The sequence below is a fragment of the Arvicanthis niloticus genome, chromosome 16 (assembly GCF_011762505.2).
Source record: "Arvicanthis niloticus isolate mArvNil1 chromosome 16, mArvNil1.pat.X, whole genome shotgun sequence".
Classification (NCBI taxonomy): Eukaryota; Metazoa; Chordata; class Mammalia; order Rodentia; family Muridae; genus Arvicanthis; species Arvicanthis niloticus.
The window spans coordinates 58,505,875-58,533,576 of NC_047673.1; the positions used below are offsets into that span (position 1 = coordinate 58,505,875).

The following is a 27,702-nucleotide window of genomic DNA, read 5'->3' on the forward strand; positions in this document are numbered from 1 at the left end:
TACCAAGGAGGGTGGTCTCCTGCCACTGCAGTCTGAGGCAGGCAGGCATAGAGCATAAGCATAGCACCATTGTGTGCTCACAGCATGTCACTGGTGGTGCCAACACAGCTGTACTGCTAGGTGCTGAAGCATATAGTTCAGTAGACACTGAACTGGCAGGAGTCTCGTGAGTTTCTCTAGCGAACAATTGGCATTTTTTTTCAACAAACTTTTTCAGTCGAATTTGGGAGGCAGCAGTCAGCTAAAGGGAAGGAAAGAGAGGGAAAGAAGGTCCTGGGTGGCCCTAGGCCTCAAGAATGGAAGGAAACCTCAATTATGAGGTACGGACAAAAAAAGTGCCCAGAAAGCGACGCTGGTACACCCGCCTGTGGCGTTGTTGTCTGTGCTGTAGTTGCAGGAAACCTCCGGAAGAGAACAAATTTGTTCTGTATAGGATTGGATATGACCCAATAGGTCCACTGCAACAAGCAGCTGGTGTTGGGGACCTGGATACACTGCAGAGATTAATCCACTCCAATGAACACCATGTGGATGAGTGTGATAGAAGAAACAGGTAATGGGGCTTGAAATTGGTGAGGGGGGATTGGTATACAGGGGTGGGAATTGTCAGGGACAATCAGGGCCAAGCGGGGAGAAAAATCAACTGTCAGGGCTCAATCCTAATAGTCATGCTTAGGTTCCTTTTCATTGTGTTCCCGCTTAATGCTCTTAAGCGTATGAGACCTGCACACCATGGAACAGCAGCTCCCAGGCCTTAGTGAAACTACATCAATTTATTATGACATTTACACTGAAATTTACTAGACAGATACACACACACACACACACACACACACACACACACACACAGAGAGAGAGAGAGAGAGAGAGAGAGAGAGAGAGAGAGAGAGAGACAGAGAGAGACAGAGAGAGACAGAGAGAAACACACAAACTTGGGAGTTTTGCCTATAGGCATTTTTGATACACCATGTGTGATAGAATCAGGTGCTTGCTGACCTGGAACTGGAGCTATACACAGTTGTGAGCTGCCATGTTGGTGCTAGGAATCAAAACTGAGTGCTCTACAAACAAAACTAGAGCTGTTATCAGCCAAGCCACAAGTCTAGATTTCTCTTAATATAGAGGCCATTAACACTAATGTACAACACTGGAAAATTAATCATAAGATAATGATAGCTGGATTTACTAACTCAGGATTTTCTTCATCAGTTCAGGCTCTTGGTGTGTGTGTGTGTGTGTGTGTGTGTGTGTGTGTGTGTGTGTGTTCTTTTTTATTGAACATTTTATTTATTTACATTTCAAATGTTATCCCCTTTCCCAGTTTCTCCACCAGAAGAACCTATATGATCCCCCCTACACTGCTTCTATAAGGGTGCTCCTTCACCCACCTACCCACCCACCCACCCACCCACTGTCTACTGACCACCTGCACTTACATTGCCCTACCCTGGAGCCTGACCCTTCACAGGAACAAAGGCTGCTCCTTTAAGTGCAGTCCAACAAGGCCATCCTCTGCTACATATTCGCCTAGAGACATGGGTCCCTCCATGTGTACTCTTTGGTTGGTGGAATAGTCCCTGGGAGCTCTGGGGTGTCTGGTTGGTTGCTGTTGTTGTTCTTCCTATGGGGTTGCACATCCCTTCAGCTCCTCCAGTCATTTCTCTAACTCCTCCATTGGGGACCCCAGGCTCAGTCCAATGGTTGGCTGTTAACATCCTCCTCTGTATTTGTCATGCTCTGGCAGAGCCCCTCAGGAGACAACTATATCAGGCTGCTGTCAGCAAGCACTTCTTGGCCCCCCGCATTAGTGTCTGGGTTTGGTGTCTGTATATGATGGGATGGGTCCCCCGGTGGGGCAGTCTCTGGATGGCCTTTGCTTCTGTCTCTGCTGAGCATATACCCAAATGATGCTCCAACGTATAACAAGGACACATAATATGTTCATAGAACCCTCATTTATAATAGCCAGAAGCCAGAAAGAACTCAGATGTCCTTCAGCAGAGAAATGGATACAGAAAATGTGGTACTTTTAAACAATGAACTACTACTTAGCTATTAAAATCAATGACTTCAGGAAATCCTTGGGCAAATGGATGGAACTAGAAAGTATCATCCTGAGTGAGGTAACCCAGTCACATAAGAATACACATGCCATGCACTCACCGATAAGTGCATATTAGCTCAAAAGCTCAGAATACACAAGGTACAATTCAAAGACCACGTGAAACTCAGGAAGGAGGAAGACCAAAGTGTGAATGCTTAGGTCCTCCTTAGAAAGGGGAACAAAATACTTCTGGGAGGAAATACCATCAAGCTATTCTTGGGGTCACATGTTCCCAGGGTTACAGAGCTGCTAAGGACCTGAACCATCACATAATTCCTCTCCATATTCCCTTTGAAGGCCGTACAGGTAGATGTACTGCAGACTTGAAACTGACAGTGCTTTGTAAGTGGACCAAGGAGGGTGGGCTCCTGGCCCTGGAGACTGAGGCAGGCATGCACAGAGCATAAGCAGAGCTTCCAGCTGCTAAGCCAGCACCATTGTATGCTCACAGCATGTCACTGTGGTGGTGCCAGCACAGCTGTACTGCTAGGTGCTGAAGCACAGTTCAGTTCATACTGAACTGGCAGGATTCTCCTGTGTTTCACTGGCAAGACTTGCCTTTTTCTTCTGCAAACACTTATTGTAGAACTTGGGAGGCAGTGATCAGCTAAAGGGGAGAAAAGAGAGGGAAATGTCTTAGGTGGCCCTAGGCCCTAATAATGCAGAACAATCTCAAATTACAGTGTCCAGTCAATACAAGTCCCCAAAAGGGGACTCTGGTACATCTGCCTGTGGCATTCATGTCTAGGCTTCAGAAGCATGCATCATCAGCAAAAAGAAGAAATTTCCCCTCTACCTGATCGGGTATCACCCCATGGGTCCACTACAATGAGTGGCCAGTGTGGGTGACCATGATATAATGCAAAGATTAATCCAGGCCAGTCAACATCATGTGGATGAATATGATAGGACGGGCAGGTAATGGGGCATGAAATTGCTTGTGGGGCGTGTGCAGAGAAGGTGAAAAAGGTTAGGGGCACTCAGGGCCAAGCAGTGAGAGAAATCAACTTCCAGGGCTACATCCTTAGAAAGGAACGAGGTCATACTTAGACTCATTTTAACTGGGGACCCCGGTGTTTTATACTGTGAAATGCTCTAAAGCATAGGAGACCTGCACATGCTGGAACAGCAGCACCTAGGCCTTAATGAAACTTCATCATTTTATTATGTTTACACTGAAATTTTGTACACACACACACACACACACACACTCACTCACACAGAGGACCTTTGCTTATTTGTTTTTTCTGTGTACCATGTGTGATAGAACCTGGTGCTGCATTCTCTGGAACTGGGGTTATAGACAGTTGTGAGCTGCCATGTGGTTCCTGGCAATCAAAACTTAGTTCTCTACAAACAAAACTAGAGCTGTTAAGAGCCAAGCCACCTGTCTAGATTTGTCTTACTATATAGGCCATATATAGTATTGTCTTACTATATAGGCACTATATTGTCTTACTAATACACAACACTGAAAAATTTATCATAAGATAAATTGTCAACTTGAATGCAAAAAAAAAAAAAAAAAAAAACCAACAAAAACTCTTAGATCAATATGACCCATGTTTGTTAATTGATCAAACAAAGGCATTTGAACTGGAACTATGACCCTGCTCCCCGTTCTCACCCTGTGTACATGTCGTGTGTGCATTGACACATGTGAAGGACAGAGACTGACATTGTCTTCCTCTTACTTTCCTGTGTCCCACACATGTGGAACTAAGTGTGTGGTGGTCAGAGGACTCATCACTTGACAGTTCTGTTCTGCCACATTGTGGGTTCTGGGGACTGAGCTCAGACCATTAGGCCTCCCTGTGAGTTCCACCCCGAGGTCCCTCCGTTTTAGAGACATGTTCAATCTCCCAAATCCATGGTATGTTTGATTTACACTCTTGGAGCACACTGAATCTCAGACTTGCAGGCAAGTAAGCTTTGGGGATCCCCTCATCCCCACATCTGCACTCAGGTTTTCAGGGCAAGTGTTTTACCAACTGAGTTTTACCAACCATCCCAGTCCCCATTCTTATTTCCTTTTTATCATTATTTGTTTTAACACTCAAGATTCTACTCCCTCTGGTCCACCCTCTGACAGTTCCACCCCCTTGTCTCCAGGAAGATGTCCCTAACACACCCCAGACTACACCAGACCTATAAACTCCCTGGGGCCTCCAGTCTCTGGATGGTTGGGTGCATCTTCTCTGATTGAATCCAGACCTGGATGTCCTCTGCTCTAGATGTGTTGGGGGTCTCCTGAGTGTTTCTTACCTCCCAGGTCTCTGGTACATTCTGGAGGGTCCCCAAACCTCCTACCTCCCAAGGTTGCCTGTTTTCATTCTTTCTGCTGGCCCTCAGGACTTCAGTACTTTCCTCCAGCAAATCCCAGAACCTGTTCCCCTCTGTTCCCCACATCCATTTTCCCTCCCAGTCTCCTGCCTCCCTCCCCGCTTATGGTTGCTTTCTTCTCCCTCTCAAGTGGCACTGAGGCATCCTCACTTGGGCACTTCAACTTGTTGACCTTTTTGAGTTCTCTTGACTCTATCTTGGGTATTTTGTACTATTCATTTTTTGGCAAATATCCACTTATTAGTGATTCTATACCATGCATGTCGTTCTGGGCATGTGATCCCTCACTCAGGATGGTATTTTCTTGTTCCATCCTATTGCCTGCAAAACTCAGGATGTCCTTACTCTTGATATCTGTGTAGTATTCCATTGTTTAAAGGATCTACAATTTCTGTATCCATTCTTCTGTCGTGGGACATCTGGGTTGTTTCCAGCTTCTGGGTATCACAGAGAAGGTCGCTATGAACAAAGAGGAACACGTGCCCTTTTGGCATGGTGGGGCATCTTTGAGTGTATTCCCAAGAGTGTTATTGCTGGGTTATCAGGTCAATCTATTTCCAATTTTGTGAGGAACCTCCAAATTGATTTCCACAGTGGTTGTACCAGTTTGCAAACCCACCAGCAATGGAGGAGTATTCCTCTGTCTCCACATTCTCCCCAACATGTGTTGTCACCTGAGGTTTTGATCTTAGCCATACTGATTGGTGTGAGGTAGAATCTCAGGGTCTTTGATTGGCATTTCTCTGACCACTAAGGACCTGAACATTTCTTTAGGTGATTCTCAGCCATTTGAGATTGCTCTGTTGTGAATTCTTGGTTTAGTTCTTTGCCCCACTTTTTTGATGTAGTACTAGGTAATAAAGGGGAATCAATGACAACAGTATATTTCCATACTCCACAGCTTCTTGATCATTTGTAGTTCTAAGGGGCTAGTCTTTTAATTGGAGCTTCATATAAAAGAAGAAAAAATTATAAACTACAGTTTTAAGGTATTCTTTTGCTTATTGGATATTTTCCGTACAGACACTGAATTGTGCAACTGTAGTTATTCATTCTGTCAGTCCATTTATTCCCCCCACACATAACTTAGATATTTACTGTGTAGAATACACATTCTACTATCTATCCAGATCTTTCCATTCTTATACCTTTATACTTCTCTGCCCAGTCAAGCTTCCTCACATTCTATAAATTTAAATACGAAATGAAATGAACCATATACTTTGGAACCCGAGTTTCATTTTGCTTAAAGCTTTTGGAGTATCAAGTGAGGGAGGTAGGATGACATAGGTTATCAGCTTGTAGGAACGGTTACCCGGTCTTGGTGTGAGTCAAGAGCACATTGATCATTTTATGGCAAAGCATGAGGTCCGGCTTTGCTACCATTTGGTGCCTGGATTACCATGAATACTATATCTATTACCTAAGGACTAAGTTGTGTTCCTGATTGTCCAACGTACAGACACACTACTCATGGTCATAAAACAGAAATGTGGAAAAGAAAAAAAAATCAAAGCATTGATGACTGAGAGTTTAGAGTTTTGTTTGTTTTTTAAAGATTTACATAGATACTAGTGATCTGTATAAATGTCATTTACCTGTGGAATCTGACTTTTTTACTGTAAGGCGCAATGGGTTTCATGATAACCTTTTGTTTTTTTTATAGAGTATCAAAGTTAAAAATTCTGCCAATTATAAGTATAAAAAAAATTAGAAATGATAAATGACATTCCAATGTTAGAGAGGCTAAACTGTGAATGATAAAAGAAAGTAACCACAGTGTCACCGGCCACTATTTAGGATGAGTTAGGAGGATTATCTAGTTCAAGACCTGTTTGGTTAGACAGATTTTTTTAAAGAAATGTAAAACTCTTTGAATATAAAATCTTTGTATGTGTACTGTTGATAGAATCCTGTTTGTCCTTCACTGAAATGTTGTGTTTGTTATCACAAGGAAGAGAAATCATTATCATGAGAGGCAAATGCTAAGCCGTCGGGAGCTGTAAATGTTTGTAATTCTAGCAGTTCTTGCCCATCCAAACTAAAAGCATCACCGCAGCCCCGTGTAAGACGGATACTATGTTTAATCTCCATTCTTTGGATTGGGAAATGGAGTCATGAAGCTCATAGAAATCCCAAGTAGTAACTAGTAAGAGCCAGATATTAGAGTAGGATTTAAATTCAAACTGAGATCAATTTACTGGGACCTTTTCTAGGATTCAGACAGGCTGCTTTGTGCAGGGATGAAGGTAGTGATAGAACACCTCCCTTAAATGGGGACAGCCATGCACTATATCCCTAGCACACACAGCAAATGAACATTTGAGTAGACAGAAATAAATAAGGAAATTCTGGTTACTTTCTTACATCAGAAGGAAATTATCTTCATACTATGTAGTAGTTAAAGGTGATGGGCTTCTTATTTAGCATTCAAAAATGTCCCTAAATGTCCTTTCCATTGCAGGACATCCATACACTATGCATGTGCCCACAACCATCCTGAAGCAGTGATACTGTTACTAGAAAACGAATCCAATATTAACATCCAGGATGATGAAGGCAGCACACCCCTGATCAAGGTAGCTATTGGCCATCTGTTTTGGCATGAAATGGATTAGAGTGTGTCCTTGTTTGGTTTCTGTTGCTGTGATAAAACACTGACCAAAACCAACTCAGGAAAGGAAATGGTTATTTGGCTTACATTTACACATCACACTTCATTCTCAAGGGGAGCCAAGGCAGGAGCTCCAATCAGGAACCAGAGGGAAGAACTAAATCCCAAGATCACAGGAGAATGCAGCTTTTCCATGGCTTTTACCAAGGCTTGCTCAGCTTTTTTTTTTTTAAAAAAAAAAAAAAAAAAAAGCAAGTGAGAACTTTCTTCCCAGGTGTGCCCCACCCCTAAGATCCTAGGCTTTCCTACTTCTATCTAAATTATATAAAAAAAGATACTCCACATAGTTGGCCAGAGGCCATTTGCTTGAGGCAATTCCTCAAGTGAGGATCTTTCCAGGTATGTTAAGCTTATATCAAATTGTCAAAAAGAACAAAACCTAACCAGCTAACCAATCTCTGCACTGCAACAGCCAACCAGCACAGACCTGAATTTTTAGACTATCTAGGTGTGTTGGCAGAATCCTTAAATTCTACCACTTGTAAAGAGATATATATGGTGGGGAGATTATAAAATTAGGCAAGCCTGGGGTACTTGAGAAGACTTTGTGTCAAAATAGAGGGATAATATGCATAACTGAAGCTCTATGTTTGATTTAAGGGAAACGATTCAGTGCAGTGGTAGAAATGTCTCCCTTGGCGTCTTTGAATCGAACATGTATTTCTTTGTACAATTTCCACAGGCCACCCAGCAAGAAAATGTGGATTGTGTTTCTGTATTGCTGGCCCACGATGCTGATGCAAACCTGATAGATGCCACTGGGAATACAGCTTTCCACCACGCTGTATCCAGGGGTAACATACCAATTGCACAAATGATCCTTGAGCACGACGTAGATTTTGAAGCCAAAAATCGGGTAAAGATCTTTCAACTTTGTTTCCAATATACTTTTAGCAGTGACACTCAAACCTATTTTCTACATGCAGAAGCTCAAGCATTCTCACTGAGTCTCTTCAGAGGAATGCTATTTTCTCCAAATAGGTTTTTCATATTTTCAGTCGTTAGTTCCAAAAAACACAGCATAGCATATTTTGTCTCAGAATGGGACTTGATTTTAAAATTCAAAAATAAAGGATTTAGGACCACATGGACACACACACATCACATATACACAGACAATACAAATCAATTTATTTCAAGTTAAATGATTGTAAAATAAATTAAAATGTCTTGCAGCAAAGGAGGTACTGATGTAGGTTTTGCTCAGGGATGAGGGTAGACAGGAAAACGAGAGAGGTGACAGGCAACTTAGGAAATTTGATCATTGGAGAAACTATGCAAAAAGCATTATTTAATTTTTAAAAGGTTTTGGCGTCCATAGGAGATGCTGTTGAGCTTGTGAGATAATTCTTAGTTGAGTAAAGAAATGTATTTGAAATACAGATTGAGAAACTCTGCTCCAGACACCTCTTGAGCACACTCCTTCAACAGGGGCCTACCAAACTGTACTCTCTGTTTCAGGGCTGTGGCAATGGAGTCCCTACTCCATGGAGCTAAGATGACTGGAGCCATTGAGTGTTTGGGGAGAGTTCTGGAAGGGAGTGGTGTTCATAGACAATGTTGGGCAGGGGAAAGGTGTGTCAAAGGGAAGAAGACAGCAGTGTGTGAGAAAGTGACAGGTGTTGTAGCATAAATGGTCTCTTGTGACTCTTTCCAGTGTGTATTTATGTTCACAAAATCTGTGATGAACTTTCAGTTGAGAAACAAGCCTTTTTGTAAAATGCAATATTTTTTTTTCCTTACAGTTTGGCATAACGCCCATCGAACTTGCAGATTTTAATAATAAACGTGAAATGGTACAATTTTTAGAAACATATTATGAAAATGCACGAATGTTAAACAGGTACCGTTTCTTCTCTTCTTCAATCTTAGTGCTGTTCTTGAGGGTGACAATTTTGTAAGTCAGGAATATTAAAATTATAGGAAGATTGTGAGAAACTCGGAGGCATGTAGTTAGAAAGCTTAGCACACATGAAGTGTGAGCTGGAGAAGAGACTGTTTGACCACAACAAAAGAACAGCATGCCCCCGGGATCTCGATGTAGTTGAGTACTTCACCTCATGCACCATCAACCAAGCCAAAGGACAAACTAGATCAATTGTTGCTCCACTGCAGTATTTTTGCTTGTGACAGTGTTTGTCACTGAAATAAGGGTCATTGGCAAGTGGTCTAACATGGATAAACGCTCTTCCAGAAGAGTCTAGAGCCATACCACCCTGAGCCTGCCCAATCTTGTGTTTAATGGTTTGCAAAGTGTGTGTGTGAGTGTGTGTATGTGTGTGTGTGTGTGTGTGTGTGAGAGAGAGAGAGAGAGAGAGAGAGAGAGAGAGAGAGAGAGAGAGATTTTGTGTCTACACTTTGTGTTTTAATTAAAAGCTAACTATTACTCATGTTTTCTCTTGAGAAAAGGTAGGAAGGATAGCAGTCAGCAATCATAGTCAATTGCTGACAACTGAACTCAACACTGTTTGTCTAGTTCTGTTGGCCCATGGATTTCATCCCAGAACTTGGGAAGTAGAAGATACAGAGATCTCTGCGAATTAAAGCCAACATGATCCATAGAGTGGTTTTCAGACCAGCATGGCTAGAGTGAGATTCTGTTTCAAAAAATATTGTTTGTAAACATCTAAAGTAAGATACAGTAGGGAATCATATATAAAGTACTTAAAACACTAGCTAAATGTTTTTTCTTATGAAGAGCACAATAATGATAACTTTAAAACCTTTGCCTCAGGATAAGTAAGAAAAGAAGAGAGAAGAGAAGACTGTCGCATGTCAGGTTCAATAGAGGTAAGGTTTTTATAGTGAATATAAATGTAGTATACAGTAGCTGGCCCTATTACCCTAACTAAGAGTCCAGATTTTAGCTCCTCTCCCACTGAGACCAGACAGGCAAATCGCAGAAAGGAATCCAAATGCAGGCAACAGAGTGTGAAACAGTCCTCACTTCAGTTTTTAGGGAAACCACATGAGGAACAATCTGCATATCTGCTACATATGGGGAGGGGGTCTATGTGTAGCCCATGCATGCACTTTGATTGGTGGTTCAATCTCTGTGTGCCCTCATGGGCCCAGATTCGTTGATTCTTTAGGTTTTCTTGTGGTGTCCCTGACCCCTCAATCACACTGTCCTTTTTTGAGTTCAGTGTCCTTCCCCCAACTCTTCCAAAGAGTCCCCAAATGCCTCCTGATGTTTGGCTGTGGGTGTGTACATCTGTTTCCAGCCTCTGCTGGATGAAGCCTCTCAGAAGAGTTATCCTAGGCTCCTGTCTGCAAGCATAGCACATTATCATTGATGATGTCAAAGACTGGCTCTCTCCCACAGGGTAGGTCTCAAGTTGGGCCAGTTATTGGGTGTCTTCCCTTCATCTCTGTTCCATTTTAATCCCTGAATATCTTGTAGGTAGGATGTTTTTGTGAGAGCATGGGTATCCTCCTCCTCCTTCCACTGGAAGTCCCTCCTAGCTAGAGGAGATGACCACTTAAAGCTTCATATCATGTACTGCTAGTTGACTCAGCTAGACTCATCAATAGAGATTCCTAAGAGCCCCCATGGACTCTGGTCTTTGTCTCATCACAGAAATGCCTCCCCTGTGGTATCTCTTCTCCCTGCTCTCACCGTACACCTGTTCCCCACCTCAGTTCCTCTCCCCATCTTCCACAAATTTCCCTCCCTAAATCGACCCCTGATGTCTACTTTATTTTCCCTTCTGAGTAAGATTCAAGCATCTGACTTCAGGCCCTCACTATTTACCTTCTTTAGGTCTGTGGATTTTAGCATGATTATTCTATACTTGATGCCAAAAAAGCACTCCCTTCTAAGTGAGTGCACACAATGCCTGCATTTCTGGGTTTGGATAACCTCACTCAGGATCATATTTTCAAATTCCATCTATTGACCTGCAATTTTTGCAGATTCCTTGTTGGTAATAACTGAATGATATTTCATTGTGTAAATATATCACGTTTTCTTAATCCACTTTTTCAGTTGAAGGCCATCTAGGTTGTTTTCTGTTTCCGGCTATTACAAATAAAGGTTTTACAAACATAGTTGTGCAAGTGTCCTTGAGATGGTTTGGTAGAGCATCTTAAGGGCATATGCCCAGGAGTGGACTAGCTGTGTCTTGGGGCAGAACTATTCCTAATTTTCAGGGGAAAACAACCTGCCAGATTACTTTTCAAAAGGGATTGTAAAATTATGCCCTCTCACCAGCAATGAAAGAGTGTTCCCCTTGCTCAATATGATTGCCAGCCTGTGCTGTCACTTGAATTTTCTATTTTAGCCATTCTGACTGGTGTAAGATGGTATCTTTGAGTCCTTCTGACATTCATTACACTGATGACTAAAGACTTTGCACACTTAGGTGTTTCTCGATCTTCTGGGATTCCTCCATTGAGAATTGTCTGTTTAGCTCTTTACCCCATTTTTAAATTTTTAACTTCTTGGGTTCTTTATATATTTTAGATATTAGTTTTCTCTCAAGTGTGCTGTTGGTGGGTATCTTTTCCCAAAATATAGGCTTCCATTTTGTCCTATTGACTGTGTTCTTTGACTTGCAGAAGTTTTTCAGTTTCATGAGTCCCCATTTTTCAATTGTTGATCTTAGCCTAAGACATTGGGTGTTCTGCTAGGAAATTGTCTACTGTACCCAAGTATCCAGGCTATTTCCCACCTTCTCTTTTAGTAAATTCAGTCTGTCTGGTTTATATTGAGGTCTTTGGTGCATGTGAACTTGAGTTCTGTGCAGGGTGATAACTATGGCTCTATTTGCATTCATCCTCATGTAGACATCCAGTTAGACTTGCACCGTTTGTTGAAGATGTTTTCTTTCTTTTTTAAGTTATTGTATTCCTTGGCCTTCTTTGTCAGAATCAAGTGTTAGTGGGTATGTGAGTTCATGTCTGGGTCTTTGATTTGATTCCAGGCATCAACTTGTTTGTTCCCATACTAATACCATGCAGTCTTTATCATGATTGCTCTGTGGTACGTTTGAGATGAGGGATAGTGATACATTCAGAAATTATTTTATTATTTAAGGTATTTTTAGCTATTCTGCATTTTGTTTTTGATGGGAAGCTAAGAATTGCTGTTTCAAGTTCTGTACCTAATTGTGTTGGAATTTTGATGGGAAATGCATTGAATCTGAAAAGGATTTTTGTAAGATGGCCATGTTCACCATGTTAATCCTGTCCATCCATGAGCATGGGATCTTTCCATCTTCAGATGTCTTCTTCAATTTCTTTTTCAGAGAATTGAAGCTTTGGATAGACAGGTCTTTCAGTAGCTTGATTAGAGTTATATCCAGGTATTTTGAATTATCTGTGGCTATTGTGAAGGGTTTTGTTTTACTAAATGTTTTCTTATTCCAATTATTTTTTATATAAGGAAGGGCTACTGATATTTTTGAGTTACTATTTTATCCAGCCATTTTGCTTAAGGTGTTTATCCCCTTTGGTGTAGGTGTCCTTTGGTCAATTCTTTGAGGTCTCTTATGTAGGCGGGCAGTCTTGTTTAGTCTCTGATTTTAAGTTTGTCTCCATTTAAGTGGTTGTTGGCCATTGGCTTGTCATATAGTACCTTTATTTTGTTGAGGTATGCATATTTTAGCACCAATGTCTCCAAGACTTTTAACATGAAGAGGTGTTTGATTTTATCAAAGGCTTTTTCAGCTTGCAATGTGACGAACATGCGAATTTTCTCCCACAACCCCTACCACTGCCACCTGCATTCTTTCCCATTCATTCTCATGGCCATCAGGACATCTCCCCTGCACCTCCACACACCTGATACTGAAACACCCCATTTCCATGGCCATCCCCACTCCCACCTAGTTCCCTCCCTCCATCTGCCTCCTATGACTATTTTATTCTCTGTTCTTAGTCAGATTCAAGCAACCTTGCCTTGGTTCTTACCTCTTGTTTATCTTCCTTTGGTCTCTGGAGTATAGTATGGTCATCCTGTACTGTTGTGGACCTCTCTGCCCCACGTTGGGGGCCAACAATATTGCGGCCAGAGCTACCCCACATTTGGGGGCCAAAATGTCTCAGACCACTCTATCAATGTTGAGACCTACACTGCCAAAAGCCTTGGGGGCTAAAGTGTTACAGCCCGCACTGCCCCAAGCTGCTCCAGTCTGTGGGTCAGGGTTCAGTAAGAGAGAGAGTGAGGACCGACTTGAAGAATGGAGACCAGAGAGAGTATGATTCAGTCCCGTTTATTCTTCAGTCTCTCTTCCTAATCCAAGTCCCAAGTCTTGTGTTCCTAGTCCCTAGTGCCTCCATGTTCCAAGTTACTTCTCCCAAGTGCTAAGTGCCTAATGTCTAATTCCTAGTTCTTCCAAGTTCTCTACTCCAAGTGTCTTCTACCTAATGCCTAATAACTACTCCAAATTTTACTGTAAGTTGTACTCTCTAACCTAATTCCTAGTTCAAGTTGTACTCCATGTTGTACTCTAAGTTCTATTCTCTAACCTAATTCCTAGTTCCAAGTTGTACTCCTCTCTTCTGTCTGCCTCTCTCCTTTTATATGTCTCACTTCTAAACCACGCCTCTAAGTCATGCCTTTAAGTCATGCCCTTAGGCCTTGTCTCTAAATCTGATCTCTAAGTCATGCCCTTAAGTCTCACATGCCCAAGGGAAGATCCTGGGTATCTAAAGCAAGATGTTATTAGAGTGTGCTCAACTGTTGTAGGCTTTTGTAATCAAATCTCTTATCAGGGTATATGGCTCAAGATGGCTGCAAGGATGCTATCTGCCTTCTGTTGGCTCCCCACACTGTACTTTATTGCGAATATGCATTTGTCAGTGAGTACATGCCATCCATGCTTTTTGAGTCTGGGTTACCTCTCAAGTTCTATCAAATTGACTTCAAAATTCATTATATCTTTGTTTTAATAGATGAATAGAATTCCATTGGATACATGTACCACATTGTCTCTTTTCATTTTTAAAGAATTATTTTTATTGTTAAAATCGTATATGTATACATGACCCCTGAAGCCATAGGACAGCATTCTCCTAGAGTTGGAGTTGGAGTTTTGCAGACAGTACCGAGAACTGAACTGTAGTCCTCTGGAAGAGCACCAATGTGCCTAACTGTAGAGCTATGTTTCAGGTCTATGCATTCTTCTTTTTTTTTTTTTATTGAATGCACTGTCTTTTATTACTTACTCCCTTCAAATCCAGCTCACTGGCTGTCTCCCAGTCACTTCCCTCTCACAATGCTTCCCCCATATCTCACTCCTCTTTTGTTCTGAGAGGATAGGGCTGGCCTGTGTATCTCCCCAAACATTCACTTCTCATGTCTTTCAGGCTAGGTGCTTCCTTTCCTATTGAGGTAGACAAGTCAGCCCAGCTAGTACATCATATCCTATAGACAGGCTATAGCTACTGGGATAGCCCTCGCTCCAGTTCTTCAGGACCCACATGAAGACCAAGCTGCATATTTGCTACATGGGTGCCAGAAGTCCTAGGTCCAGCTCATGTATGTTCTTTGGTTGGTGGTTCATATCCTGAGAGCATTGAGGGTTCTCATTAATTTACTCTGTTGGTTTTCCTTTGGAGTTGCTATCCCATTTTGGGTCTTCAATCCTTCCTCCTATTCTTCCAAATAAATCTCCAAGTTCAATCCACTCTTTGGCTGTGGGTATCAGTATCTGTCCAAGTGAGCAAATGGGTGGAGCCTCTCAGAGGACAACTCTGCAAACATAACAGAATATCAATAATGTCAGGGACTGATGCTTGCTCGTGACATGGGTCTTGATTTCTGCTGCTGATGGTTGCTCATTCCTTCAGTCTCTGCTTCATCTCCTGGGCCTGAATTTTTTTTGTAGAGAAAATAAATTTTGGGTCCATATCCCCAATGTGGTGAGTCACAGCTAAGGTCATCCCAATTGTTTCTTGGGTGCCTCCCTTATCCTAGATCTCTGTCTCATCAGAGATACCCCCACCTCTTCACCATCTTCAGTTGCAGATTTCCATTCATTTTCATGGCCATCTAGCCATCTCTCTTCTTCCTCCCCATACCTGATCCTGAACTCCTCCAATTCCCCTCCCTGTGTCCTCTCCTCTCCAGTTTACTCCCTCCATCTGCCTCTTATGACTATTTTATTCCCTCTTTTAAGTGAGGTTCAGGCATCCTTACTTGTGCCCTCCTTCTTGTTTAGCTTCTCTGTGTCTCTGGATTGTACCTGTAATTTTTGAACAATAAGCACTTATAAGTGAGTACATACCACACAAGTCCTGTTGGAGCTCAGAATGATATTCTCAAGTCCCATCTATTTACCTGCAGAATTCAGGATGTCTTTGTTTAATAGCTGAATAGTATTCCATTGTGCAGGTGTACAGCATTTTCTTTATATGGTCTTCAGTTGAGGGACATCTAGGTTGTTTCCAGTGTCTGGCTATTATGAATAAAGCTGCTATGAACATTGTTGAAGAAATGGCCCTTGCTATAGTGGGACATGTTTTGTGTCTATGCCCAGGAGAGTCATAGCTGGGTCTTGAGGTAGAACTATTCTCAGATTGCTGAGAAACCACAGAAGGGATGTCCAACATGGCTGTACAAGTTTTCATTCCCACCAGTGATGGAGGAGTGTTCCCTTTGCTCCACATCCTCGCCAGCCTGTGCTTTCACTTGACTTTTTGATCTTTGCTTTTTTGAGGGCTGTAAATGGAATCTCAGAGTTTTGATTAAGCAGCACTTGGTTTTGTTGATTCTTTGTATTGTTTTCTTTGTTTCTATCTTTGACTATTTCATGCATTCTTCTCCTCTGGAATGTGATTGCTTCTGTTTTATCTTCAGAGTGAAGATGTGCTGTTAAGTTGCCAGTATGAAATCTCTCCAATTTCTTTTGAAGGGACATGGTGCTATGAACTTTCCGATGTGCACTACTTCTATTGTGTCCCATAAGCTTGAATACTTTGTGCCTTCATTTTCATTGAATTCTAGAGTCTTTGCTTTCTCCTTTCACCAGTGGTCATTGAGCATAGAGGTTTTCAGTATCCATGAGATCGTAGGATGTCTGTTGTTTCTCTTGTTGATATAATCCAGCTTTAATCCATAGTGACCTTATAAGATGCAAGGGGTTATTTTAGTCTTCTTGTATCTGTTGATGCAGATCTGTATCTGTATATTGTCAATTTAGGCAAGGTGTCATGAAGTGCTGAGAATATACATGTATTGGTGTTTGTGTGAAATGATCTGTAGACATCTGTTAAGTCCATTTCATTCATGACATCTACCTGTCTATCTGTTTAGTTTCTCTTTTGGTGACCTGTCCATTGGTGATTATGGGGTGTTTATGACCCCTACTGTTAATGTGTGGAGTTTGATGTGTGATTTAATCTTGGGTAATGTTTCCTTCTGAAGGAGGATGCCCTTGCATTTCAGGCGTTGCTATTCAGAATTGAGACATCATCTAGGTGGATTTTTTTTCTCTGATTAGTATGCAGTATCCTTCCACATTTCTTTTGATTACTTTTGGTTGACAGTCTATTTTATTAGATATTAGAATGGTTACTCCAGCTTGGTTCTCCAGTCCATTTGATTTTTAATCCTTTTTGCCAGCCCTTTATTCTGTGGTAGTGTTTATCTTTGTTGCCGACATGTGTGTTTATATGCAACAGAATGATGGATCCTGTTTATACATCCACTCTGTTAGACTGTGTCTTTTTATTTGCTAAGTGAATCCATCAATGTCGAGAGGTATCAGTGACTAATGATTGTTTGTTCTTGTTATTTTGTTGTTGTTGTTGTTGTTGTGTGTGTTTCCCTTCTGTAGGTTTTGCTGTGGGATGATTAACTTCTTGTGTTTTCTTGAGCATAGTTACTCTCCTTGTGTTGGAGTTTTCTTTCTAGTGTCCTCCCTAGTGACGGATTACTAGAAAGGTATTGTTTCCATTTGGTTTTGTCATAAAATATCTTTTATTCTCCATCTATATTGAATGGAAATGTTGCTGGGTACAGTAGCCTGGGCTTCCAGTTTTAGTCTCTTAAGGTCTGGAAGACATCTCTTCAGCCCTTTTGTCTCTTAAGTCTCTGTTGAGAAGGTTGGAGTAATTTGGATTGGTCCTTCTTTATATGTTTGATGTTGCTTGCCTTTTTCTCTTCATGGCTTTTTGAGATTCTTCTTTCTTCTGTACATTCAGTGTTTTGATTATTTTGTGCCTAAAAGATTTTATATTCTGGGGTAATAATCTCTTGGTTGTACTATAAACTTCTTGTATGTATGTAGGCATCTTTCTCTTTAGGTTAGGGAAGTTTTCTTCGGGGATGTTGTTGAAGATACTGTCTGGGCCTTTAATCTGGGAATCTTCTCCTTGTATTCCTATTTTTCTTAGGTTTGGTCTTTTCATAGTGTTCCAAATTTCCTGGATGGTTTGTGTCTCAAGTTTCTTGGATGATTTGTGTTAGAAACTTTAGATTGTACATTTTTTGACTGATGTATGAATTTCTTCGATTGTACCTTCTGTGGCTGAGATTCTCTCTTTTATTCATTGACTTCTGATGGTGATACTTGTGTATGTATTTCCCATTCTCTTTTCTTGATTTTCCATCTCCATATTACACTGCCTTTTGTTGATTGTGTTCTTGTCCTGGCCATTGCCATCCCTTTGTCTCTGGTGTTGGTTGGCCTACTCAACCTTGGTAGTAGCAGGGAAATTTGTCTGAAATCCTCTTTCTTGGTTGAGTCTTTATGTGGTTTACATATGAGGGTAATTGTGGCCTTATAGAATGACTTTGGTAACGTTACTTCTGTTTCTAATTTGTGGAATGGTTTGAGAAGTATTGGTATTATCTCTTTCTCTGAAATTCTTGTAGAATTCAGCCATAAGGTCCCGGGCAGTTTATTTTATTTTATATTTTATTTACATTTCAGATGCCATCCTCTTTCCCCATTTCCCCTCCCTAGAAAACCCCTATCCCATGCCCCCTTTCCCTTTTTGCTTTTATACAATTTTTTAAAATGTTAGTCAAAAGCTTTGTAAGTTTGGTAATGCTCAATCAGAAGTGTAACCTAATACCCAACCTAGATATATCAACTATCTTTGACTGGTGGAGACACGTGAACAACTGCCTCCATGCGCCCCCTCTTTCTCTCTCTCATCACCTTGCTTCTCCTCTCCTTCATCTTCTCCTCTCCTTACTGCATCTCTTCCTCTCGGTACTCCTTCCCCCTTAGCTCCTCCTACATATCACCCTTCCTGTTACAATAACACTTTTCTCTCAAAATACAATTAGAGCATAATTATTCCTATTTGTACCAGTGAGGTACAAGATAGTCCTAATACCCAGCCCATCCTTTTGTTGATTAACCAGAACCTCTGTCATCTATCCTAACTAAAACATTTAGTTCTGAACCTGGCTTTTTTCTTGGCTTAGAATAAATGGCAGCTGAAGAAATTGAGCATCCTTGGAGTTACTGCAGTTGTGCAGAGACAGCCACAAGGCAAGAATTGCCTATTTCCATCTACAGACAAATTACTGTCTAGAAAAGGACACACTTGCAGAATAGTCGACTGATTATATCTGCCTAGACAGAGTAATCAGCCCTTAATAACTCTGCATCACTAAGGTCTGTCAGATGCTTCTTGGCCGGAAGGCTGAAGATTTGATGCTCCAACATTCTGTAGTATAGGGGCTGTCCAGGTGTTCAGCGGTCTCTCTAAGTTGACTACATTTTAGAAGCTATGATTTGTGCTTCCCATAATTTCAGTCAACTCAGTCACTCTGGATTTCTGTCAGGGTTGAAGACCTATAGTATCATAGCCAATCCTGGCTATTTTCTTTGAGAGAAAAGACCCGGGCAGTTTTTGATTGGGAGATTTTATGAGTGTTTCAAATTCCTTAGAGATTATACTTCTTTAAAATTGTTTATCTGATCTTGATTTAACATTGGTAAGTAGTGTCTATCAAGAAAATTGTTCGTTTTGTTTAGATTTTCCAAATCTGTGCACTGCATTCTTTGAAGTAAGACCTGATGGTTCTTTCGACTTGCTCCGTGTCTGTTTTTATGTCCCCCCTTTTCATTTCTATCTTTGTGAATGTGGATACTGTCTCTGTGCCTTTTAGTTCGATTGGTGAGAGTTTGTCTATCTTGTTGATTTTTCTCAAGGAACCAGCTCTTGGTTTAGTTATTTGTATTGTTCTATTTGTTTCCAGTTTGTTGATTTCAGCCCTGAGTTTGGTTATTTCCTGCCATCTACTCTTGTGGGTGTTTGCTTCTTTTTTTCTAGAGCATTCAGATGTACTTTTAAATTGTTAGTACGAGATCTTTCCAATTTCTTTGTAAAGACACTAAGTGCCATGAAATTTTCCTCTTGGCATGCATTCACTGTATCCCATAGGTTTAGGTATTCTGTGCCTACACTTTCATTGAATTCTACAAAGTCTTTCATGTCTTTCTTCATTTTGACACTGATCCAGTGGTCACTGAGTGGACAGTTGTTCACTCCCATGAGATTTTATGTATGCTTTTGATGTTTCTGTTCTTGCTGCATTCCAGCTTTCATCCATGGTGGTCCGATAAGACAGAAGGGGTTCTTTTAATTTTCCTGTAGCTGTTGAGGCTTGTCTTGTGGCTGAGTATAGGTCAATTTTGAAGAAGATCCTGTGAGGTGCTTAGAAGAAAGTGTATTCTTTCGAATTTGGGTGAAATGGTATGTAGGTGTCTGTTAGGCCCATTTGATTCATAACATTTGTTTAGTTTCTGACTCAATGACCTGTCTAGTGGTGAGAGTGGGATGCTGCAATATGTTACTACTAATGTGTAGGGTTTAAAGTAGGATTTAAGCTTTAGTAATGTTTCTTTTACAAAGGTGAAGGCCCTTTGATTTGGGGTATTTAGAATTGACATGTTCTCTTGGTGTATTTTTCTGTGATGAGTTTGAGATATCCTTCCGTGTCTCTTTCATTGATTTTGGTTGGAAGTCTATTTTATTTAGATATTACAATTGCTACTCAGCTTTCATCCCAAGTCCCTTTTCTTGGAAAAACATTTTCCAGTCCTTTACTCTGAGGCAATGTCTATCTTTGTTTGCTGAGGTATGTTTCTTGTATGCAACCGGAGGATGGGTCCTGTTTCCACATCCAGCCTGTCATCCTGTGTCTTTTTAATTGCAGAAGATGAGTTCACTGATGTTGAGAGATATCAACAACCAGTGATTGATAATTCCTGTCATTTTCATGTTTGTGGAGGGAGGATTATTGTGTTGGGAACACCAGTCAATTTGGTCTTTTGCAAGCTTCTCCTTCCTTGATTGGCACTCTTTCTTTAGGTTGGGTAAATTTTCTTCTATGACTCTGTTGAAAATAGTTTCTTGTCCTTGGAGCTGGTGCTCTCTTCACTTTTGTTCATCCCTATTAGTCTTGGTAGGACTTTTCACACTGTTGCAGATGACCTGATGACTTTGAGTCAGTAATTTTTTAGGTTTAACATTTTCTTTGGTTGATGTATTAGTTTTGTGTATTATATCATCTAGGCCTGAGATCATGTCTTTCGTTATTTTTTATTCTGTTGGCTGTGCTTCTGTTCCTGTTCTCTTTCTTAGGTTTTCCATCTCCATGTTTCCCTCAAACACAAATTTGTGTTTTTTTTACTGCTTCTTTTACCATTTGCAGGTTTTGAATTGTTTAATTCATCTTCTTCACCTGTTTGATTGTATTTTCCTATATGTTGAAAGGGATTTATTAATTTTCCCTTTAAATTCCTCAGTCATCTTACTAAGATTGGATTTAAAGACGTTTATTGTGCTTTGACTGTGTTAGGATATCCAGAGGTTACTGGGCTCTAGATGTGTCATATTGATTTAGCTCTTGTTGGTTGTGTTCTTATGCTGGGTTTTAGCCAACTGGTTATCCCTGCACAGGAGTGGTGAGGTGGGCTACCTTTGTTTGGACATTGGAAGTCAGGGGACAGTGTATGTCTCTGGGAAACTGGGCAGAGCATTCGAGGTGAAGAGGTCTAACTTGGATGTTCCTGCTGCAGAAGACCTGCTGAAGTTGGATTTAATTATGGACAGAGAACGGAACTCAGGTGATGCCTTGCAGTAGAGCTCTGGGTTTTACTCTTTTTAGGGGTGGAGTTGAAACATGGTCTCACACTGTCAACAAGACAAAAGGGCAACCAACAGATTGGGAAAAGATCATTACCAATCCTACATCCGATAGGGGGCTAATATCAAATATTTACAAAGAACTCAAGAAATTAGATGCCAAACAACAAAATAACCCATTAAAAAATGGGGTACAGAGCTAAACAAAGAATTCTCAACTGAGGAAACTCGAATGGCGGAGAAGCACCTTAAGAAATGCTCAACATCCTTAGTCATCAGGGAAATGCAAATCAAAAAAAAAAAAAAAAAAAGAAAGAAACATGGTCTCACTAAACACAGCTCTGTTGGTCCAGGAATCCACAGAGATCCATGTGCATTTGCCTCCTAAGTGTTGAGATTCACATTGTGTGCCACCAGACTCAAGCTATAATTCTTTCCAGAACCATTAGGCTAGAGTTAGAAAGAACCACAAGAAGTTATTTTTGAACCAGTTGATTATCCTGGTGAGGACTGTGCTCTCGATCAGTCTGAGAGAGTTCATTTAGGATCATCACAATTGTGTATGGGTATTTATTTTTAGGCATTAATGTTTGATAAATTACTGCCACCTTTGATTTGAAATATACAGGGAATAGAATAGTTCTACGTGAAGTAATTTGCTACAAATGAATATTTACTCTAGAATAGTCTCTAGATTGGCCTCATAGAAATTGATGCTAACAATGAGTCTGATCATTATTATATGTAATGTCTTTCTATACTTGTAATAAAAGATATTTTGTTTTTATTCTCAGGAGAGTTTGTTGTTAAACATCAGAGGTCTTCGTCCTGGTAAGGTTTAACAATACATTAATACTAGGTGAATTCAAAGATAAGAAGCAAATTCTAGTTGGGAGTACTTTGAGACCTGTGTCTTACATGTCCCACAGTATTATGAATGTATGTTTAGCACGCTCAGGGTAGTTCATATGAACATGAACATTTCCAAGAACCAACTCACCAGTTTGGATAAAGAACCTTCTGGGATTAACTATGCACATTGATGTCCATCTAAGGTTCTTTGGCCTTTCAAAGCCTTACTGAATTCAATTTGTGAACTACGGCCCACTCTTGTAGTTATCATTTCAGATACTTTTCTTGTCTGAGAGCTTGCATAATTTGGGATGATTCTCAGTTATCAGTCCTTTCTACAGGATGCCAACACATTTCTTTCCTCCTTTGACACCAGCTGTACATGTAAAGGAATTTTTGGTGCAGCATCTTTCATAGACTTTGGAAGACACCCATGTTTTCCAGAATGCTCCATCCATCAATGATCTGTTCCCATGATCTGTTTTCAAGAGTAATGAATCCTTTGACTGCTAATATATTATCTGAATATACAGAGCTAAACGACACTGTGACTATTATTTATCTCTCTATCAAAGGGGCTTTTATCTTCTACATGAGATGGATATGAACATAGAGGTGAAGGTCCATCCATTCCTTTCCAGGATGCTAGGTTAGACAATGGTGTGGTAGAAAATTAAAAGTTGTATTTCAAGCTAATTCTGTGCTCCTTAGGATTAATGACTTCCACAAGAGAGGACAACTATATTGTCCTCTTTATTTGGGCCGTGTATCAACAAAATATTCTCTAAACATTATTAAATTGCTTTTTGATTCCATGTTTGAAAATACCACAAATCCTCAAACCTAATGTCCAAAGTGAAGATTCAAAAATTTACAACTGTTCAAAGACTCCTTGCAAAATACACATGCTAACTTCTATTTGGAATTTTAAACAGTTCCACAGAAAACTGCAAATGTCCACTACGTTTTATTATTCTTTGCTCTTGTTATTACCTTATTGAGTTCGTAGAAATGCTTGTTTGGCATAGAAACGGGCAGATTGTTGTTTCAGGATTCATTCATGCATGAATTGCGACAAAGCAGCTTGAACATTACAAAAGCTATGATGGGTTTTTAGAGTTCTAGCAGCAACAGAAGTCTATTTGATCATCCACAAACAACCTCTAGGGTGGTAACACCATCATCAGTGAAATATGCACAAAGTATCCTGAGAGACAGTGATGTGCTGCTCCAGGGGCACAGACTGACATTGAGTCTGTAGATAAAACCATCAGTCAGTACAGCCTCCAAAACAAAGGAGGAAGTGGTACTAGTGTCTTTACATGTGTGAGTGTGTGTGTGTGTGTGTGTGTGTGTGTGTGTGTATCTGTATGGTTTTGTTGGTCTAAGTTTTCTGGGCTAAATTCTTCTCTTTCTTTCACATGAGGAAAAGTGGTAAGGAAAGTGTCCCTAAACACAATCTATAGGTTGAAGAACAAATTAATAGATTTTTTTGATAATTTACAATGTAATATAAATTAGGAAATTAAACAACAAAGAATTCAAAGCATTTGATTGGTGTTTTCTCTGAATATTAAATAACACTCTTCAAATACACCATAGTGAAGGAAGTCCACCAGAACAGCTAAAATCTATCCTGAAAACACCTTCCCATGATGATACAGGTAAGATTAAGAGTGAGTACTCTATTGATTCTATACATTCTATTATAAAAAGAGGTTTGTTCCTGCTAGAATAGTCACCAAGGAAATCAAATATGTGTGTAGTTGTATCCTTTCTTAATTTGCTTCCAAACATTTTTAGGATTCACGTTTAATTAAGGAATTGTTTCTAAAAAATTTCCAATTCCCATTATATCACCTGAAAGAGCTTTGTTTATTTAAAATAAACAAAATGTAGTGTCTTTTTATAAATAAAAAGATTTTTAACCTATTCCACAATATGTATCCTCTCGAATCACGTAACAGCAATTTGACTTTGTTATAAAATGGATCTTTACTTAGGTTTTCATAATAGATATATCATATTACTGGCTTCATATCACTACATGGGTCAGTGTCCATACATTGTGATCCTGTTGAAAAACAACAAAAATACAGTGTTCAATTACTTTCTTTATGTTTTGAGGACTAAATATCAGAGCAATCTGGATTTTTTCCTTCATAAAATTCCTCAACTTCAACATATTTGATAATTCATGTATTATCTCATGGTTATTTTTAGTTGTCTTCCATTTAATGTGAATATCTTGAAATAATAAATAACTGGCTCACTCAGAAACTTTTAAAAATAATGAATAGTGTGTGAGTTTTGGAGGGAGTGCTGGGGAATGAAAACTGCCATTCTAAGCATTCTGTGCAAGCAGCCTCCATATGGGCTACTCTGACAGCACCTTTTTCCCTGTAGTTTTATTAATTACAAAAGATATAGTGATGCTTGGTTTATATGAGACAAGACATAATTTGTAGAAACAACTGCCACAGTAGAAAGAAAGTTGAGAGAAATCACATCGTTTTGTAGAACACAGCTTGGATGCATCCTATATTCAGTCTGAATATGATGCTTACAGTGGGAGAGACACCACAGAATTTATGCTTTCAGCAGCTGTCACCACAGCATCTCACACCTACTTTACCTTTGGAAAGCAGCAGCCAGAGAATAGTGTAGAGGAATCTAAAGGACCCTCTTCTCATAAGCATGAGGTGAAATAGTATTATTTATAATGGGGGTGAGTTTCTTTTAAATAATTTCAGCACTGCAGTTTTCTTTGTGGTGATGAGGATTGACAGGGGCCTCACACATGCCTAGCATAAGGTCTACCATAGAGCCACTTTCTCAAGCCCATTTCCTCCATGCTTCTCTCCCTGGAGTCATTTTCAGTTTGCATAACTACCAAGAGGGTCTTTCCAGTAGCTATTGCCATAGGAGGCAATGGAAGTTGATGCTGAACTTCTTTGTACTGCACATGAGCTAGGGACCAATGCTAGAACTGAGGGCCTTTAGCCGCTTCCTCAGAAGATCTCAAGTAGAATAACGCACTGGTCTCTCTAGAGCTTTGTCACACTGGCAGCTGGAAATTCTTTGTAAAGGTCTTTGGGTCTCCTATTTTTGGCTATGTTGCAATGACAGTCACCATAGACTGAGCTTCCCTGTGCTAGGAATGAATCTTCTTCTTCAGTGAAGTAAGTTCAAGTCAACACTTGGAGAAGCCCCTTTCACTTCTGTATGAGATGAGTATGCTCACTTAGAGTTCTGCCAGCATCCCTAGGGCAGAGACTACAAGCAGCCATGGCAACAAGATGCTATCCTGTTAACAATTCACTATGGTATAACAATTCAGGCTAAGTTGACCCTTCTTGTGTCTGATAGTGCTCAGAATCATAGGTATCTTGCACGACAATTAATGTAAGTAGTAACTTTTGATAAAATTTTCTCTTCCTAGTTTAACAATACAAGGAAGTGGAAAGGAAGAGTTCCCCATATATGTATTGCTTACCAATCGATATTCACTTTAAAGGCTTTTCATAAATGGTGTCACAGCATATAGGGGCACAAAATAGTAGCCTCATCCCACTATAATCATGTTTCCTACAACTGTTGTTTAATGACAGATTCGCCTCCCTCATTAAAAGCTAGTGAGAAAATTACAAGAAGAACAGCAGTGAGGTAAGAATGTGTGCATTTCCAATACATTAATCTGTAGAAAATATAACCTTTGACACTGTCTTTGCCTCTGTGTAAGACAATGCCAACTTCTTTATTTCTTGTACAATCACGAGCTGAATAATTATTTATAGAGCAAACTATGTTGAAATTAGTGAGTACCTCTCTCATACAGCATGAAATGCTGAAAAGAATCCAAGCCAGGAAGATTATCCAGTGGATAAAATGCTTGCCATGCATGTGTGAGAATGGGAGTTTGGATGTCCAAAGTCCACATGAGGTCTGATGGTCTCATGTGCTACTGTATCCTGGGGCACTCATAGTGAGACAGGAGGTGGTGACAGAGACTCCTCTGAAGTTTACTGGATAGTTGGCCTGGGGTTTTCATTCATGAACAAGAGATCCATCCACAAAACTAAGATTGAAAGAAGGTTGCATGTTTTTTTTTTCCTAAAGGCATCCTGACAAACCGTCCAGCTCTGCTGCTGTCAGAAGGTCTCAAGCTGAGATTGATCCAACTGCTTCTACCACTGCTGCTGACAGAGGGTCTCCAGCTGAGATGGACCCAACTGCTCCTACCACTGCTGCTGACACTGGGGCTCCAGCTGACATGGATCCTACAGTTCCCACCTCTGCTCCTGTCAGTGGGGCTCCAGCTGACATGGATCCTACTGTTCAGACCACTGCTGCTGACATTGGGGCTCCTGCTGCCATTCATCCACCTGCTTCACAAAGTCCTACTGAGCATGCAGAATTGAATGAAAAACGTGACTCAGAAACAGCTAGTGACACTGGGCCAGACTTCATAATCGATTTATCTATTTACAGGGAGCATGCAAGGGACACACCCCATGCTGACCCAGAGCCCATTCCTACATCCTCCTCCTGCTATTCCATGGATTCAACTGAATCAACTGACAAAAATCTTTTATCATTGCTTAAAGCAGAAGACAAATCTGAAAGTCTTTCTTCAGATGATGAATTCACCCTCGTTCCTGATATAGACGAATATGTGGCCCCTACTCAGGATGCTGAGGGTTTTTTTGATGCTCCCGAGTCTGTTGATCACACTGAGCATTGGAGAACCACTGTCAGACTGCCAGGTTTTCTTTTGGCACCAAACATGCTACGGCTGCAGTCAAGGCCTTTCATTTTGTTCCAAACCCTTTTGTTTTCCATGATGATATGGATGAGGACTCGAGTTCGCCAAGTGTGGCCTAAAGCAAATGGAACTAACCGAGGTCCTCCCACTAATAGAAATGATGAACCAGGTATGTTAGACCACAGTAGTTGCTTAAAATCGATGAACTTTATTTTAGATAGAAAACTAGATCTCTTTGCTACTAATAATCATGACTTTCTGCTTCTATAGCGCTATTCAAGCATTACCTAAAACCAGAACAAAAATGTTTCCTTTTCTCAACTTCTTGCAAATACTTCACATAGTATGACAAAACCAGTTTAAACCAACACAACTGACCATCTAAATTTGGTTGGTACGTGGTTGTCTCCCATTATGGAATGAGAAAAATTTTTTCACTCCCAGTGTTTTTCACCTTGTGTTTTCTGAATGACCAAGCATAGAAATCTTTCTGATAAACATTAGTGTCTATCTATCTCTGTTCTTCTGAACTCTGACTTGGGAAGATAGCTTCGGCCTAGAAACAAACATTCCAAAAGAAGCCACATCTGAGAATAAAATTAACAAAACAAGCCTCCACCTTCTCACTGTTTCTCATTACATTGATCCTGATGATAATGGCACTGATGCTGCTGATGCTGACCCTGACAATACCGCCAATGATGTGCTGATGATACTATTGATAATTCTTGCTTTTCTCCTAGTTGCTGCTGCAGCTGACCAGTACACCCTTGACTATGGGGCCAGGATGGACTTCTAAGAGAAGACACACTCTCTAACACAGAAGCTTATTATATATGTATATATAAATTTTAAAGTAAAATGTTTTAGCTGATAGTAGACTACAGTAAAAATTTGTTGCTGTATTGG

General features: G+C 40.4%; 1 protein-coding gene across 1 annotated transcript; it reads left to right on the plus strand.

Annotated features, from left to right (window-relative positions):
- The first annotated feature begins 107 nt into the window (after positions 1–107).
- On the plus strand, positions 108–27,702 carry LOC117721353 (uncharacterized). Its single transcript, XM_076914266.1, has 10 exons — positions 108–553; positions 6,912–7,026; positions 7,804–7,977; positions 8,867–8,964; positions 9,856–9,911; positions 21,971–22,007; positions 23,631–23,692; positions 25,640–25,694; positions 26,148–26,962; positions 27,537–27,702. Exons 1-10 carry the CDS (start codon positions 297–299, stop codon positions 27,590–27,592), a joined length of 1,725 nt encoding a protein of 574 aa, XP_076770381.1. The 5' UTR covers positions 108–296; the 3' UTR covers positions 27,593–27,702.

Excerpts from the sequence above, each read along its gene's own strand:
- LOC117721353 (XM_076914266.1), top strand. The coding sequence starts at position 297 with ATGGAAGGAAACCTCAATTATGAGGTACGGACAAAAAAAGTGCCCAGA. Across the intron at positions 9,912-21,970 it reads GCATGTCAGGTTCAATAGAG|GAGAGTTTGTTGTTAAACAT; the intron begins GTAAGGTTTTTA and ends TTTTATTCTCAG. Across the intron at positions 23,693-25,639 it reads ACCTTCCCATGATGATACAG|ATTCGCCTCCCTCATTAAAA; the intron begins GTAAGATTAAGA and ends GTTTAATGACAG.